Below are 18,904 nucleotides of genomic sequence, written 5' to 3' on the forward strand. Positions count from 1 at the left end.
CACCCTATAATTCAACCATATAAACACTACACTTTCATATGAATTTGGAAAAACCACCGCACTATTTTCCATACTCAACTCGAATAAATCATCCACATCTCGCACTTCTTCCATCCTTACTCGCATCATCTGTATTAAGTCGGACCCATCCTTTAGCAGGTGGTTGCCAATTAATATTTATCTCTAATCTTTGTTGTACCTATACTGCATTATTCATAGCTTTAGCATTCATATAGTGGTTAAGCATCCTCAAAATTTCACTCATATTCTGTCTCAGCCTACAATTGCTATCATCGTGATTTTCCAAACTTCTCCACTTCCAATGGCACCCAACAGCCCAATAATCTGACCAATTAAAGTTTGTATTAATATCATTTTTTAAATATATATTAAGGATTACTTACACATGAATAGAAGACACACAAGCAACAAGCTGCACTGCTAAAGCAAAGGGCAAACCCTCATCACATGAAGAGTTGAAGAGACTTAATTTCTTGCTCTATTATAGGCTTCTGCCTTCATTGATTTGGTCATGACTCCTTCTTTTCCCACCCGATTAATTTCCCGTGCGCGTTATGCAGTTCGGATTATATAATCCGAACGACATAAACACCCATAAAAACCTTCAAAACATGTTAAAACATTTCAGATTTTAGAATTCAAATAGGGCGCGCAAGAAAGTCATAGGGTGGAAAAAACAACGGCTTGTGGTCATTAATAGATGGCCAGGCCTACAAATGTTTTTGTGTTGGGAATCCAGCTGCTAGAGAACGTATTTGTATGTTTCTAAGAAAATTATTAATCATACCCCTAGAATTTAGATTATACCCGTCCCAATTAAGATTTATTCTAAAAGCACCACATTCAATCTTTTTTGGTGATATTTCATTGGTTCTTAGGACAGTGACACCCAAGTAATCTAAAGTTCACCTCATTCAATATTTAAATTTATTTAGTTTTAAATATTCTCGTGTTCACGTTGAATATGTCTTTTATAATATATACTTCCTCGTCCCTATATCTAAACACTCATTTGATTTTATTTTATTTTTGTCCCTAAATGTAAATCCCTTTTCAAATTACTATATGCATTTATTATTTTTTTCCTAAACATACTCCTACTTAATATTACTATCTTGTCTTGAAATATGAAAAGTCAAATTTAATACATATACAAACAAAGGACAATTTCGTAATATTATCACATAAAACAACACATTAATTACACTGACAATTTTTCTTAAAAAATGTGAAAAATGTAACGCCCCAATTTTATTTAATTATTATTGGTTGATTTAAAGTCTTTTTTATATATATGATATTATATAATTATGTTGATTATGTGGTGTGTTATATTTTATTAAATGAGTTATTTTTCTATTTAATAGAATAAGTGGGAATTTAGAATAATGTGAGAAATATAATTAATTGGAGTCTTGGGGGTTTTATTTTAATTAATAGAAATTAAGTGGGAGGTTATGTTTTACTGAATTATTAGAAAATAGAAACTGTCAGTCAGAGAAACAGTTTTCACGTACAACAGAGTTTTGGGAGAAAAACCAAGAGAAGAGCCAAGTGGGGAGAATCAGATTCTGTAGAGCTTTGTTCATCGATCTAAGATAAGGGTGAGACTAACATTCAGTAATCATAGTGTATAAATTCTGAATTTGTGATTTAACATTTTGTTGTTCTTAGGTTGGATAATTGGGATTAGGTTTTGATTATTGATTTTTGAATTGAAAAGTGTAGAAACCATCGAAATTGTGTTAAGAATTGATGTTCAGGTTGTAGAATAATCATAGGTTAAGTTTCCTATCAAATTTGGGGTTTGGGTGGATGAAAAATTGGGTTTTTGGCTGGAAACTGGTCTGTTCCCGTAGAGTTGTCTGTCGCAACTCGCCACAGCGAGTAAAATTACTCGCATCGCGAGCTGTACTTTGACAGCATCCCCTATTTCGCGTTCTTGCGTCTTTTTCACATGTTTCTGTTTTGAATTGGCCTTTGGTGTAAACATGAAAGTTGTAGATAATTTTGTTAGCTTTCCAATGACTCTGGTTTGGCGTGAAAATGATTTTTGGTTTAGGATTTATGATGAAAATACTCCAAGGAGGTCTTAGTGAAATTTTATGAAAATTCAGCAAAACCGTTTCTAAGTTAATCCAAAACTTAGGGAATAATTCCAAACCTCAAAACTAGAAGTACTAGGGGTTCAATTAAGGTGTTTAAGAGTATTTAACCTAAGTTGTGAGTTGGTCCTTGGGATAGAAACGAAGTTATTTATAATATTAATGTTCTTCAGAGAGTCTGAAATTAAGATGATTAATGCTGTTGGTTATGTGAAATAACTATATGCCTTATGTGGGAAATGTATGATGTTTAAGTAGTGTTGATTATCATTTGGTATTGTCATATTTTGGGATGTCTATGTGCTACCAGTGTTGCTGTTGGATCTTAATTAAGATGTGAATGTTGGTTTAAATTGTAAGCGTGTTGGGTTGTACGTTGCCGAATGAGTCATAAGTAAATTATGCAAATTGTCGATGTTGTTATCATCGTTGGTGTTGTTGTTGAAGTCGTAGTTGTATCCGTTGTTGGTGATTGATCAGGTTAGATGTTTCTATAAGAGGTGGTGTACTCTTACGTGTCGTCTTTATAAGAGGTGATGTACTCTTACTTGTCGTTTTTATAAGAGGTGGTGTACTCTTACTTTATTGTCTTTCTAAGAGGTGGTGTCCTCTTACTTGTCGTTGTTATAAGAGGTGTGGCGTACTCTTACGTTGTGTATGTTGATGAGTATGACGAGGTTATGATGATCTTTTATGATGTTGAATGTGGGGTTGTTATGATATTACATGAGGTTACCTATGAGTTGTTAAATGTACTTGATGATGGTTATGTTAAGTTGATAAGTTGTCTTTTATTCATGAATTGCTAATGGAATGTTTGATGAATAATTATTATTATGGAATGATGATGTTACGTATAGTTGCTAAGTTGTCCTTTATTCATGAGTTGTTAATAAGGTGCTTGGTGGAGAATGTTAATACGAATTAATGATGTAGTTATGTTGTATATGAACTATGAATATGATGTTGTTACGTTGTTTATGTCATTGATTATGAAGTTGTCATGTTGTATACGAATTATGAGTATGATGTTATATGATTATCATTAAGATGTTGATTATGATGTTAAATGATGCTGTTATGATGTTGTTTATGATATCGAGTTATGACTGTTGATATGATGGAGTTTAAGTTGTTAGATGCATTTGATGAATTATATGCTTATTATTATTGTTTGTGAAATCTCACCCCTTCTGCTTGAAAATGTTGCCCTTCGTATGGGTAACTTGCAGGTAATAAAGATTAGGAGGAGTGGTGGTTCAAGTGTCTTAGGGCTCTGATACGTACGGAATGGGATTTTCTTATTGTTTTTCATTCCTATATATCAATTTTTGAATATTGCTGACGTAGCCCTATGGTTGTTGAATTTATGTTGATAAGGTTTTTATGCCAAGATTTAATTATGGAGATTTAAACAGTTGCTGTTGTTGTTTTGATGCAAATTTTCCGCTGTAAAATTAATGATGACTTTGAAGGATGTTTATTAAATAGATTTTATATTCTATTTAAGAAATCTTGAAAATGTAGTGTGACATGCCCATTTGGAAATTACACTGATGCATGTTTTATTAATTAATTGATTTTTGGGAAACGGGGTATTACAAAAAAGGCAATGAGTACCTACATTAAATAACGGAGGGGGTATTTTTTTAACTACAATTGAGATGACTTACTATGAATAAAACTATGAACTATTAAGATAATTTTACGATACAACTATTTTTAAAAACCGGTATCATAGATGTGACTTTTGCTGCGCACAAATTTTACTATAGTTACAATAAAAATTATCACTAGATAATATGTCCACATTTACCGTAAAGATGTATGAGTTATGCTAACTTGTGCCTTGTTTTAAGGGCATAAGTTCTTTTTTATTTTTTGGTAGTGTTACAAAGTAACGAGGCAAAAAGAAGAAAAAAAAGAGGGAGAGTCAAAATTAAGTTTCAAGCTTATCTCTGAGAATAAGAGATTTCATGTCAGGCGGAGGATAGTTCTAGCGAGCAGAACACCTTGCATGTGATCCTTCCTTAGCCATAAAATTTGCACATATTTTGTTCCCTAAGAACATGCATCAATGTTGTATTACCATTTCCATGTAAAACATCTCTAATATGAAGGATGTCGGTAGCATAAGTGTGCAAGGTATGATCACGACCGTCAATAATCAGGTCAACTGCTTTCAAACAATCACTCTCACAAATAATGTTGACATAGCCTTTTAAATTACAAAAATCAAGACCTATTCTGATAGCACGTAACTCAGCTAATAACGCATCACCTCCAGCTTCATAGTGAGAAAAACCAGCTATCCAATCTCCATCGTGGTTGCGAACACCACCACCAGCTATCCAATCTTCTAGAAAGCTATCATCAATATTGATTTTAAGTGTACCTTCCGGATGGAGGATCCAATGAGCTAAGAGATGTGACGAGTGTGGGTCCAAACCAAGATTGGGATAGTAAGAAATGCATTCATCATGTAACAAAAAGATCTTTCGCACCACATCTTGAATACACCAATGTTGACCATAAAAAATAGTATTGTTTCTCCAACACCAAGTATACCATACTCTTGTGATAAGAAAAATAGCAGAAGTACCCTTTGTCATCTCATGAAGCCAAACCTTGACATCAAAGTCAGAGAAATAATTATTATAGCGCCCCATTCAAGAGAAGCCAAAGCTCTCTATAGTGCAGCAATCACGTAAACAATGAAGAATATCCTCTATGGATGGAGAGCAACGAGTGCAGCTTGGAAAAGCTACCATGCTGCAATGATGCCGACGGTCATTACCATGGAGAGAATTATGAAAACAAAGCCATAGAAAGTGCTGAAGTTTTGCTTACAACCCCTAAACGCTTTGGTGGCCGAGGTATTCGTGAAATTAGACTTACTAATTTTGCTATGCTTGGTAAGTTAGTGTGGAACATGCTTCATAATAAAGATAAATTGTGGGTGAAAGTTATTTCCCATAACTACATGGGCAACACATCTCTATGGATGAATAAGAAACATAATAAGCCATCAATCATTTGGCGTTGTATTCAACATGCCATTACAAATTTTGGATATAGTTTTTGTGTAGGCTTCTGAGAGTCGTCGATTTGGAATATTGAATGGACACAACTCGGTCCCCTCTATCAATTGGTCTCATTTGTTAACATCAACGATTCAATTATGTGTTTGAAGGATGTGTGGGAGGATGGCAGGTGGAACTTGCAAGGTCTTGCCACTATGATACCAGTCGATATTGTTCAATATATTCATCAGCTTCCAGCTCCTAATAACTTGGATGTACGACTTCCAAATGCGTGAACTTAGAGACATGCAAAGAAAGGTGAATATACTTGCTCGAGTGGATACTATTGGCTTCTTCAACAAAATAGAGATTGGAATGTTAATTGTAACATTAATTGGCTTTGGCGCCTACAAGTTAAGAATCTAAAAGAATTAAAACATAACTTTTGTAATGAAAAATTAAGCTTTTAAACTTTTAAGACATTAAATGCATAATTTCTAAACTTGTGTCTTAAGGGCGCAAGTTAGCATTTTTCAAGATGCATTTTACAAACACAATTTTTTTTAATCAATATTGCTGAAATACTCCCTCCGTCTTAAAATATAAACAAATTTTACTTTTTAGATTTGTAACGTCCCGAATTTTAAATCCAAGACATCACGTCTAATTCTTTTTTTTAAAGACAAGACTATTTTGTTTCTTCCTAACTAGAACATAACAAAAATTAATTAAACTAATTTAATTACAATTCAAAAAATTCAAATTTGTTTTCCCGCGGACACGCTTCAAGGAAAATATCAAGCACACATCATATCTCCTTTGGTACCTAAAATGTTGGTTGTAAGGGTTAGTGTTCAACATCCATGAAATAAAATCAATAATAAATTAAACCATCAAATAAGAATATACAACCATCATCAAGGAATTGTGCTATGTTTAAAATATTTGTCACTCTAAAATATGCTTATAAGAACAAACAGAAGACCAAACACTCAATGTTGATGATGCAAATGCATGAAATGCAAACAGACCATGATCCGGATATCGCCTCAATTGGCATAATAGTTTTAATCGCCCCATTTGGCATATAATAATAATCGTCCCATTTGGCACATAATAATAATCGCCTCGTTTGGCACTTAAAAATCCATTGAATCACTCCATTTGGCATATAATAATAATCGCCCAATTTGGCACTTAGAAATCCATTGAAATAATGATAATCGCCCCATTTGGCACTTAAAGATCCATCAAATGCAATAATATGCATGCTATGCACTTTTCTATAAATTACAAACTTTTCGGACTCTTAACCACATAATTTTTGAATTTTACATATCACTAAAACTTCATAATCAGTAAACTTTAATACAAACACTAAACCACATACACAATACAAATCACTTTAATTCAACAACATTTCTCATTTCACAAATAAGAAATCATATTCATCAAATCACATGCTCTAACAAAATTGCAACTCACCAATTCTTATAATTAGCAACTACAAGAAAAATAATAAAACACAATAAATCTTTTCACTCATCCATTAAATCAAGAAGCATATCAAATTCAACAACATAATCTATCATTTTCATTTAAACATGGTCAAGACTAGAGCCTTTGCCTTAGATGCTCTCCTTCCTAGCCGAATAACCTCTAAATTTATACGCATCATTCTTCGCTCCGCAAACTCAAATCCAATCGACCAGGAAAACCACAAAAACATGCTTCTCAAATGTGTTGAAGGCTATAAAGGGGTGGATGTAGTTATCGGCATATGAAATCTTAGGTGACCATTAGAGGGATAGAGAATTGAGAGGGTTTATTATTCTTTTCTTCTAAAAGTGATACATGGCATGTGCGAGACTAATATCTATATACTAAAATTATGTTATTCTAATAATATATAAGTCGTACCAGAATGTATGGATGGGGTTACAACTTAAAGCTATTAGGAGAAGTAATAATGGTTGGGTGCTTGAATAAAGGAAGAAAATTGATGCAAGGGATTATATGAAATGGCTCGTATAACACACTTGTGCAGTTAAGGGACAAAACTGATGCAATGGAATTGGAGGGGAAAGGCTCGTGTAATTTAAACTAGTGGAAGGAAAAATACCTATGAGAGAATTCAGATAGGTGGTTAATGTGTGGCTTGGTTTTAGGAACAAAATAAACAAAGTGGCATAGAGAGAGGACACAAATATACACATGTTGACTAATTCCATGCTTCCTAATGTTGCCATTATTTCTCACAATGTACAGCCACTAAGCCAAATAATTAGGAGGAAAACGTGTAGTTTTAATTTAAACTAGACCATTAACCCGTGCGAATAAATATATCAAGTGCTAATATGTATCAAAATAGTTTAGTTCAATGGAAATAATAGTATAATTCAATTCATAATATTAATTCGAACCCCGGACACCCTACTTATTCACCTTATAAGGTGAATTCTAGCCGCTAGGCTACCTGACAAAAAAAAAAGACCACATTTGATGTCACATCGGTATCTTCGCCGTCCTCATCATTGATCAATATCTTTAAACCATCCCTTGAAGTAACCCTTGATATTGCGACGTACAATTGTCCATGTGAAAAAACAGGAGACAGTAGATAAACACCAACATGTTTCAACGACTGACCCTGACTTTTGTTAATAGTTATTGCAAATGAGACAGATAACGGAAATTGCTTTCATGTCAAGCAAAACCTCATAATTTGCTAACCCGTGCTATCACACGGGTCAATGATGAGCACAATATATTAGTAATTTAGGAGTTCAACATCACATAAAAACCGTAAATTAAAATAACATGAAATATATAGCTATATTATGTAGGTAAGGTATGATTTACAATTAATGTTTTGCAATGATCATGCTTATAGTTAATGGTAAGTTAAGCATATTTTGAAGACACAATCATATGCTTAGATAGATCCTTATTCAGCCAATAGAATATCACATGAAGCATTGGGCCAATCCTTATTAAAACAATGATATGAATCATGGTTTACAACTTAATTTGTAGTTTGCATAGCTCAGGGGACATCTAAGACACAGTCGCATCAGTTTAATCAACCACCACCGTATAAATTATCACCGCGAGGGCCTTCTTGCAACAACCACCACCGCATAAACCTCCTTCTAGAATATAACAAACAAAAAAAAGAGATGATAATAAATTAGATAGCAATGCAATTCAAAAAGTCATCGGATTACAAATAACCAAAAATCAAACTAAACAAATGCTCCTACTCTTATTCCAACCCCGAATTTGAAAATTCCTGAACTGCAAAATCAACAAACCAAACCCGACACCAATCATATAACAATTACTTTGATTTTGTAAGAAGCCTAAAAAGTTATTGCAAGCTATTTTGTACAATAGAGGAATTGAATGGAGAGAAAGATGTGTGGTTAACCTTAGTCACATAAAAGAGGAGGAGCAGCTAAAAATCCATTTGATTTTTCTTCTCAATGTTAACACAATAACAATGCTTCTATATAAACACAAAAAAAAAAAAAAAATTAGAATGAAACAATTAAATCATTGTGGAGCCCCGTTGAGATAAGCTAATAATTTTCGCATGGAGAGAGAAAACGCACTTGCAATTTTGAAGTGAGATGAAGAAGTCATGACCAAGTGTAACAACGAAGCCTATCTGCAACTTTCTGGATAGAACCAACCCTTCCAGCTTCTTGGTGATAAATCCAACGACATAGTGGGAACCATCAGAGAAAGTGAGGCAATTATATAAAAAAAAAAATAATAATTAGAATGAAACAATTACATAATGAAAGTGAAATAAACAAACATACCTGCATATCCCCAAATCCAAATTTCCATCAACAAAATCTGCAATTTGTAAAATAAAGCTACAGATCAAAACATGGTGGAGAAAGAAAAAACATTGAAAATCATTACATATATCATCATCTTACACAAATGATATTTGCAGATTCAGAAATTCTATGGAAGTTTAGACCAGTCAACCTCCAAGGATGCGAGTAACAAAATCTATTAGCAGAAGCAGCAGGAAATAATGATTTGTTTTGTTAAAAAAAAAGTAGGAGGGATTTGTTTCGTTCAAAAGAATTGGGAATTTCTGCAATAAAATAGGAACAATTTGTTAATAGGAGTGATTTGTTTTTTTTTTTTTTTTTTTAAGTTTATCTGTTTAGTAGGAAACAATTTTTTTTAAAAAAAATAGGAGATTTCTGCAATTTGATATTTTAAACATGGGTAATACAGTAAAAGCAAGCATTGAATTTAAGTTAAATTAGGGCAACAATTAGCATCCGGGTTAACTTTAATAAATAAAAGATAAAAGATAATATATTAGGGTAAATGAGTTGAGGAAGTGAGGAAAAAAAATATGGCAACAGAAAATATGGAAATCAATTAGATAGATTTTAGGAGGAGGAAAATTAAGAAATCATGGTTAGGGTTTGGAGGAGGGGAATTAGGAAATATAGTTAGGTTTTGAAGGAGGGGAATTAGGTTTTAGGAGGAGGGAAATTAGGAAATCATGGTTAGGGTTTGGAGGAGGGGAATTAGGAAATATATGGTTAGGTTTTGAAGGAGGGAAAAGTGGCTATAATTTTTTAGGTTAAATATTAGGTGGAATTAGGGCAACAATGTTAGGTTTATAAATAAAAGATGACCAAGTCACAATTGCAAACTAATTAATACAATAATTAATATAACACAAAATGAACTTTAAAATAAATTAAAAATAAAAGGGTAAATACCTCTTTTCGTCCCTGTAATATTAGTGAATTCCGGTTTTAGTCCCTGCAAAAAAAAATTAGATTTTGTCCCTGTAATTTCAGATTTCTGAGAAATCTGAAATTACAGGGACGTAATTTATGCAGATTCTGTTGACTTTATGAAAGCAGGGACCAAAAGTGGAAAAATATGAAATTACAAGGACAAAATCTAATTTTTTTTTTAAAAGGACTAAAACCGAAATTCGCTAATATTACAGGGACGAAAAGAGATATTTACCCAAAATAAAAATACACCATTAAATGATTAGAATTAGAATAAACTAAATTATGTAAAGAATGATTATTTATTTTGTCACACCAAATTGATTAATAAAAATGAAATAGATGGAATCAAATTCAATTAATAAATCAAAGTAAGGTATGCCAAGATGTTGTGAAGTTTCTCACTTATAAAATAAATTGTTGAACAACTAAGTGACAAGTCAAGAAAATAATTTTAAAAAAAAATACGTATATAAAATATTGGAGCGTTACATTATTACTCCCTTAAAATAGTTTCGAGGAGAACTAGAAAGTCTCAAAAACTAGGGTTGATCTCCTATAGCTATACTTCCTCCGTCCCAAATTGTAAGACGTTTTGGGTATTTCACACGTATTAAGAAATGTAATTAATTTTGTGTTGGAAAGAGATATTATGAGTTGTTTTACAAAATTGTCCTTAATAAATGATATGGGAAAGATAAATGAATGACTTGAGAGTAGAGAAGGCAATAAATAGTGAAGGATATAATAGGAAAAGTAAACATTAATTATTCATTGGTATTGTAAAGTGACATACAATTTAGGACAAATTTTTTTCTTCTAAAATGACATACAATTTGGAACGGAAGGAGTATAAAATTATAGGATAGTCAGAATCACGTTTTAAAATATGAACTCAAATGTTCTAACAAAGAATAGAATGCAATATTTATCTACATTTCAAAATAATTTTTGGGGGTATTACATTATACCCTACCAGAAATTAGTTTCGCCTCGAAACTAGATAATAGTAATTAAGCTATTAGGATTAGGATAGACATTAAAAAAAAAAAAACCAGTCAACCCTTTAAAAAAAAATTCGGCCAAATTATTTTAAAATGATTTTCAAAAGATGTAAAATTAATGTAAAGTAATCATTCAAGAAAATGACCACAAATCATCAAATTTAAGAATGGAATAAAACATCTGACGTCGACTAAAATAAAACACCATGTTTCCGCTGCGTATTATGATATTAACCGGTTAGTCAACAATCCTGATGGTGGTATATACTATCCTACCCCAACAATCATACTATCCTTTGCAACTTGCACTTAGTGTTCTTCAAGTTCATATTTTTCTTAATCACTCTTGGTTTACTCTCCTCCACAAAATAACACGACTTATTACCACTATGATCAAGATTTTTACGAGTTGATACCTACAACAAACACTTTTGGACAAGGAATGACAGTAAGACAAGGTTTGAGTAGTGTTGGAACAAGCACACATCATCCCTTGAAGATGGGAGAAGAGTCATCTAAGTCCTACAATCTATTTTAGTAAGTAAAGATTTTTACGATTTAGTCTTAACTCTAGGAGCTTACAAAAGTAACATATAACTTGCAACCAACAATGTTTTATCAAAAATTTAAACCACAAAGCCGCTGACAATAAAAGAATCAAACAACTTAGCAACAAATTGTATGCATGCAACACACAAAGATACACAACAATTATTTTTTTTCTTTCTATAGATATTTTTTTTTTTATAGAACACACAAGTCACACAATCATATAAATTTTCAGTTTTTTCAACTCTTTCCGTTAAACCACACTCAAGATAATATCAATCAAAGACATACATTTACAAAATTCAGAGACTCTTTATTTCATTCATCTCAATTAGTCCTTGAGCAATTTTACTTAGTAAAGAAATGAGTTATTTATTACCTTTCCTTCATAAAAACTTATAAGTATTAGTTTTAGGCTGGCCTCATTAGGAAGATAGAAAGGAAAAAAAATCATATCGAACATAGCAAGCCTTAGTGATGTTCAGGAGTATCCAAAAGTCAATCTAGAAACATCAACATCAAAATAATAGATATTTTTACACATAGGTATCAAAAATAAAAAACATAACGCATTTTAAAACCATAAATAAAAACAGCAACAATTTACAGCAAAAGACAACAGTTTTCGCATCAACAATAGCAATTCTACAACCAAAGGCAACGGTTTTCGTTACAACAGCAACCGTTTTCAGAAAAGGAAACAAGAAAAAAAACAGGAAATCTTTTTTTTTTTTAAGGAAACATGAAATAGTTTTAGTGACAGATACCAGCAAACAGAGTGAGTACACATACAACAACATTTAGTGACAGACAACATCAAAACAAATTATTTGGTTTTTTCTAGATTACCTTTGAAGAATGGTGGGTAATTTACCCACCAACCAATAAAAATGAGCAATTTGTTGGTGGGGTCAAGATAGTTCATGGATACCACTTAAAAATGTGCTTATATGTGGCTAATGTGTATTGGTTGGGGTAAATTACCCACCATTCTTTCATAGGTACCCTAGTTGTCACCAAATTATAATGATTAGAACATCAACATAATAAAACAGTTAATACACTAATACTACAAAAAAATTACATATATCACCATCTAAATCATCTCTAATTTACAAACTATGAACATCATACTTATACAAGTTATTTCCTTAATTTGAATAAATTATTCACTTACCTAATACTTCATAAAAAAATTGTTTCTTTGCTACTAATAACATAACATAGACACCAAAAGGATGTTTGATAATAATTTATTTTTTTTCAACAATGGAGAATCAAACAATCACCATAAGAAAAATGACCACTAAACCAAAAAAAAAAAAAAAAAACTTTTTCTTTTAGAAGCAAAGTGAAATAATATTAAAGAAAAACCTTTTGCAAGATATGACTAGATTGCAAAGTATCAATACAATTCTATGCATATAGCAGATTACTCAAAGCAATTCATGCACCCCTAATATCTAAAGTCTTCCTAACAAACACCAAACACAAAATCAATTTAGAAATAAGAGATCAAAGACTAAAAGATTAGTGCACTCTTAAACAAATCCAACATCTTGATCACACAATAAGCTGATCACACCACCACCAAAGAATCCACCATATAACTAAAAACTCATGCACTTTTTTAAACATCTAACACCAAGCAAAGACCAAACAATTACTTAATCTATACAAGAAAAACATTGTTACGTGGTTGCCTACTTCATTTTTTTTTTAAAACCGAAGTGCGCTAAAAAAAATAATCCAAAATCCAAACCACATCATATTTCGAATTCAAATTACATATTTAAACCAAATAAATAAGAATCTACCATTCACATGACCGCATAAAAAAAACAAAAAAATAAAGAACAAACATGTAGATCACAAAAGCGATAAACTAATGCATCAAACAAACATATATATAAATGCAAGCAGCTTTCAATCATCGATTTGATAAGAATAAAAGAAATAAAAAAAAACAATAGGAAAGGCCAATGAATCAAACAGACACACATTAGTCAAAAGGCATGGAGAAGCATAATTGTTAACATAAAGAGCCGATTGAATGATTTTGTATGCTGGCTAAAGAAATTTTCGAAGTACACAGTAAACCATTGGATGTCCACGTATGAGCTATATTCATCTCTTGAAACATTCATAAGAGAAGTAAATGAATACAAGTGGGTATGTTGTATGGGAGCTAGGGAACTTCAAGGAAAACACTAATGGGAATGCAACACAAAAAGTTGATACTTATATTGTGGAACATATGGAGAAACCTAAATGCATGAGAGCATATGCTTTCGATAGATACAAACATATCATGACATCTCAGTACGTAGGAAATATCACTTTTTCATGAGTTTCAAACTTCAGAGAGCTATTTTATCGATTGTGAGTTATAAGTATTCTAACCATTTTAGTTCTAAAATTCTAGTCTAGACTATTGATAATGAGAAGGTTACTGACCTTGTGAAAAAATATTCTTATAACCAATTTAATAGAATAGAAAAGAAAAAATAAAAATAAAGACCGAACACACATGGATCAAAACATTCACACAACTCAATCAAAAGCATGCATCATATAAAAGCGTCCCACCCAAAAATATTTGTCCGAGGACTATTGCTCTTATACCATAATGTAACATCCCGGATTTTAAATCCAAGACATTACGTCTAATTCTTTTTTTTTTTTTTTAAAGACAAGACAATTTTGTTTCATCCTAACTAGAACATAACAAAAATTAATTAAACTAATTTAATTACAATTCAAAAACCCAAATTTGTTTCCCGCGGACACACTTCAAGGAAAATATCAAGCACACATCATATCTCCTTTGGTACCTAAAATGTTGCTTGTAAGGGTTAGTCTTCAACACCCATAAAATAAAATCAATAATAAACATCAAATAAGAATATACAACCATCATCAAGGAATTGTGCTAAAATAATTTCTTTTTAGTTTAAAATATTCGTCACTCTAAAATATGCTTATAAGAACAAACACAAGACCAAAGACTCAATGTTGATGATGCAAATGCATGAAATGCAAACAGACCATGATTCGGATATCGTCTCAATTGGCATAATAGTTTTAATCGCCCCATTTGGCATATAATAATAATCGCCAAAAGTTGTCACCAAAAATTATATGAAATGGTTGTTCAAATATCACTACTCATAACGAAAATAGACAGTCATGCCAGTCTATGAGTATCTAAAACATATCAACAAGGGTTAGTGGAATCTATTCTACAAAACCACTCATACAGTCCTGAAAAACCTTCACAAAACACATCAGTAAACTTTAATACAAACTTTAATTTTTGAATTTTACATTATCACTAAATCAATCAGTAAACTTTAATACAAACGCTAAACCCCATTTGACTGGAACGTATTTCTGTTTCTATTGTTGTTGTTTACTTGTTTACATATTGTACAAAATTGAAGTTTGATTTGTTGTTGTTAATTATTAATGTGTAAAACTTTGCTCCAATTTCTTGTGAACTATTGAGATTCTGTTGTTGCTGCTATTCTCTGGAGTGGAATATATAAGGGAAAACAAAGGAAAGTGAAATCAGAAAGATATTATTTAAAAAATGAGTAGAAACTTGATTGTAAATTTAACAAAATTAAAATTATAAATGAAAAACCGAGTATGAGTGATATCAAGACAAAGCATGCACAGAGATATTGAAAAAGCCATGGGAAAGAAGCTTACACAGAGATATGGAGAGGAATCAAGCATTCGTGGGTTTGGTTTGGTGAAAAGAGCCGGTGGTGTATAGTGGTGTAAAAAAAATAATTAGTGAGGAGAGAGTATTATAAGAATGTGTTTTTGATTTGATCTAAAGGGTCAATATAAACTTTTCCATACTAAAAAATGATTTACTTTTCCAATGTGAAATGTCACTAAACACACACTATATATATTAATCTTTTTGTGAAGCGGTTCGAAACCTTAATAAAAAGCAATTAGCCAGAGAATCAATCTACTGTCCCTTCTTCGTAGTAGCTCATATGCATGCTAGCCAAAATTGCTCCATGCACCATCGTGAGGTTACGGCCTCGAAGACCCCATAAAGGGACCCATCCCTCGGACGTGGAACGCTGAAAAACTAAAGAGGTACTATAATTGAAATTAACAAGTAAAGCCCTTGAACCTCCTCTACGAACAATTCTTAAATTTTAGACTAGTTTTTCATTTTCCACATCAATAATTAAAAAACACACAATTTTGTAAATGACGGACATACATATCAAACTGACGAGTAGACATAATGAAAGAGAAATGATATTTGTATAAATACTTTGTGATAATTTTTTGACAACTTTCTCTATCATACTCACCTTATCATCTTATTCTCTCTCTTTCTTTTTCTCTCTCCATTGTTTTTAATCAATGAAAAGAGAGAAAAAAAAAGTTGTCACCAAAAGTTATATGAAATGGTTGTTCAAATATCACTATTCATAACGAAAATAGACAGTCATGTCAGTATATGAGTATCTAAAACATATCAACAAGGGTTAGTGGAATCTATTCTACAAAACCACTCATACCGTCCTGAAAAACCTTCACAAAACACATCAACAAGGGTTAGTGGTATACTTCATAAATTTATACGATAGGGACGAGTGGTTGAGATAACGCTTTCTTCAGGTGTTGTAGGGAAGCCTCGCACTCCTCGCTCCACTAGAAGGCAACTTCTTTTCATAGGAGTTTAAAATAAGTAAGAGCGTGTTGAGCAGACTTGGCGACGAAACGTGATAATGAAGTCAGCAGAGTTTGGATGCACTTTTTAGAGGTGGGAGTAGGATACTCAGAAAACACTTGACATTTGTCTGGATTACTTTCGATCCCTCGTTCTATGAGGTAAAATCCTAAGAACTTTTTAACTTGGTGTCTCTCAAAATACTATGAGTATTTTAAGATGGAAAGACTTGGTGCAAGTATACATTGTCCAAGTTATAGTTTAAAATAATATCAATCTCACAGGGACTGGGGAGCTATAGCTCTTTATAGCTTTTCAGTAGAAAACTTATTTGCAAGAAAATAAAATAAATCATTTGTCACAACAGTAAATATAAAAGTTAAAGGCTGGGAAAGCAATTAATTTTTTTTTAGATATTCTCAAAGTGAAAAGTGTGGTTTAAACTAAGTTTAGTTATGGAAGAGTTTTACTACGATTTATAGAGGTATATCTTTCCATGACTTCCTGGCAACCTGGTGGCCACTCGAAGTGTTGTGCACTTTACCTTCATGTTAAGCCCGTGAAGACACACCTTCTGATGTACAGTCACGTAAAACTTAACATGCCACATTTCTAGGTTAGGAATCAATAGAAAATGAGGTTTAACATAGTTCCTTCTGAGGAATCGATTGAGTTCCTTCTGATGATTTTGTACCAAGTCGTTGAACCTCGACATAGAGATGTGACGAAGAATTTGCACCTGAATGATCCTCAGACATTCCTGTAGTTCAAGACTCCCTTGATGTTTTATATGTGCTCATCTAGGTCATAATTTCCATCATAAGTATCCATATGGGGAGGCTTCTCCAGTCCCGAGGGAATCCACGTTTCTCATATCCGCCAAAGGAATAGACCATACGATGTGGATCGTCATCAGAATCCGGTGCGGTTGCTTGTGAGCTTTGGAACGACAGAGATGTGTACCTGCAGACGCTTAAGTCAGTTCAGAGAATGAGAGTGGGGTTTATGTTAGAAAGAGTATCGTACCTGAGGATTGTGTAAAGTCCTCTTATATAATTGTGACATGCATGAGTCGTTGTAGGGCACACTAAGGCGTCTGACAATTACAAATTCATAACCGTAGAGCGAAAAGCGTGGGCACGTTTCAGTTTGAATGAGTCTTTCGAACTGCTACAAGCACCCCCCCCCCCACGGAGAAAGGGTGTGTTATAGGTAATTGGTCCAAGCGCAAGATTGACATGTTTTGGTTTGGGACTATATAAATGAACTTTACTCGACTGCTCAGTCCAAAACACATATAGAACTTTACTCGACTGCTCGGTCCAAAACCCATATAGAGAATCAATAAATTAATTAAAAATAAAAAGGTGGGCAAATTCTTCTTTTTTAAAATGGACTGGATTTTTTTATTTTTCAAAATCATGCCGATTTTCTTTTTATTTTATTCAAATTTTTGTTTTAAGTTCACACATTGTTATCAGACAAAATAATGTTCACACCCCATGAATGGGGGCAAGAGATTGTTTATACGTTTTACACATGTACCATCTCTCAAAAACAAAAACAAAAAAAGATTTACATGTACCAACCTTTTTTTTTTTTTGAGCAATACATGTACCAACCTTAGACAACCAAATAATTGCAAAGTTGGAAATTTTGCTTATCAAATTAAATTTAATAAAGTGTAAAATAAGAAAATTAATCATAATAGTTGTCATTTTTTTTATAAAATATTTTATGAAAGGAAAATGGTGACAAACGTTCGACATTCTGTAAAGAATCAAAACAAATAATTTCTTTTACAGAAAAATGTATGATTATGACTTTGACAAGCATTTATTTATATTTTAAAAATAAAATTTCTATAATAAAATACCCTCTTTATTTCTAAACAGGGGCGGAACCACCCCTAGTTAGACTAAACACTGGCTCAGACTCAGTTTCTACTTTCTTTGTAGCAAGCCCAGTCATATTAGAACTTTTTGCTTTTTTTGCGGATTTATCTCAGAATTTTGGTGTAAATTCAGCAGGAAACATGTTTCCTACGGATTTCGCCAAGGATTTAGGTTCCCAGGTAAATGTAATACCTTGGTTGTACAAAAAAAAAATGTAATACCTTCGTGGGTAATTGTTTTCTTAGGATTTTAGGATCCACAAGAAAGGTATATCCGCAGGAAGGAAGCAACATTATATGAGAAGTCTATAAAATTATCCGCATATTTTTGCCTAGTCTTATAGAATTTCTGGTTCCGCCACTATTTCTAAATACATGTCGTAGTAATCACTACACATATGTCAATACACAACTTTGATTATTAATATATTTAATTATCTATGCTAACAAATTATAAAAATAATAAAATAAAAATATGTGGGGTCAAGTTTAAGTTCTTTATAAATAACCACTATTAAAGTAAAAACTACTACATCCGTTCCATTTTAACTATCACTACTTTTACACAAACCAAAATAATCAATAAATATTAATACTTTTGATACAATTGTTTTTACTTTTACTATAAATTTAATATTTCATTTCATATTTTTCTCTCTCTGCAATAAATATCTAAGGATAATATTGATAAAATTATATTTAATGTTGCATTGAACTTTAAAAGTGACAGTTAAATCCTACATGACATTTTGACCCCACAAAAAACAACATAGTTTACCCACTTACTTCACTCCATCAAAGATGCTCTTATATACTAGTAAA

General features: G+C 32.2%; 1 protein-coding gene across 1 annotated transcript; it reads right to left on the bottom strand.

The window, feature by feature from the left end:
* Nucleotides 1-4,156: 4,156 nt before the first annotated feature.
* Nucleotides 4,157-4,795, bottom strand: LOC120579983 (uncharacterized). The gene has a single exon (XM_039832795.1). It carries the CDS (start codon nt 4,793-4,795, stop codon nt 4,157-4,159), a length of 639 nt encoding a protein of 212 aa, XP_039688729.1.
* Nucleotides 4,796-18,904: the final 14,109 nt, after the last annotated feature.

Source organism: Medicago truncatula, chromosome 4, assembly GCF_003473485.1.
Source record: "Medicago truncatula cultivar Jemalong A17 chromosome 4, MtrunA17r5.0-ANR, whole genome shotgun sequence".
Classification (NCBI taxonomy): Eukaryota; Viridiplantae; Streptophyta; class Magnoliopsida; order Fabales; family Fabaceae; genus Medicago; species Medicago truncatula.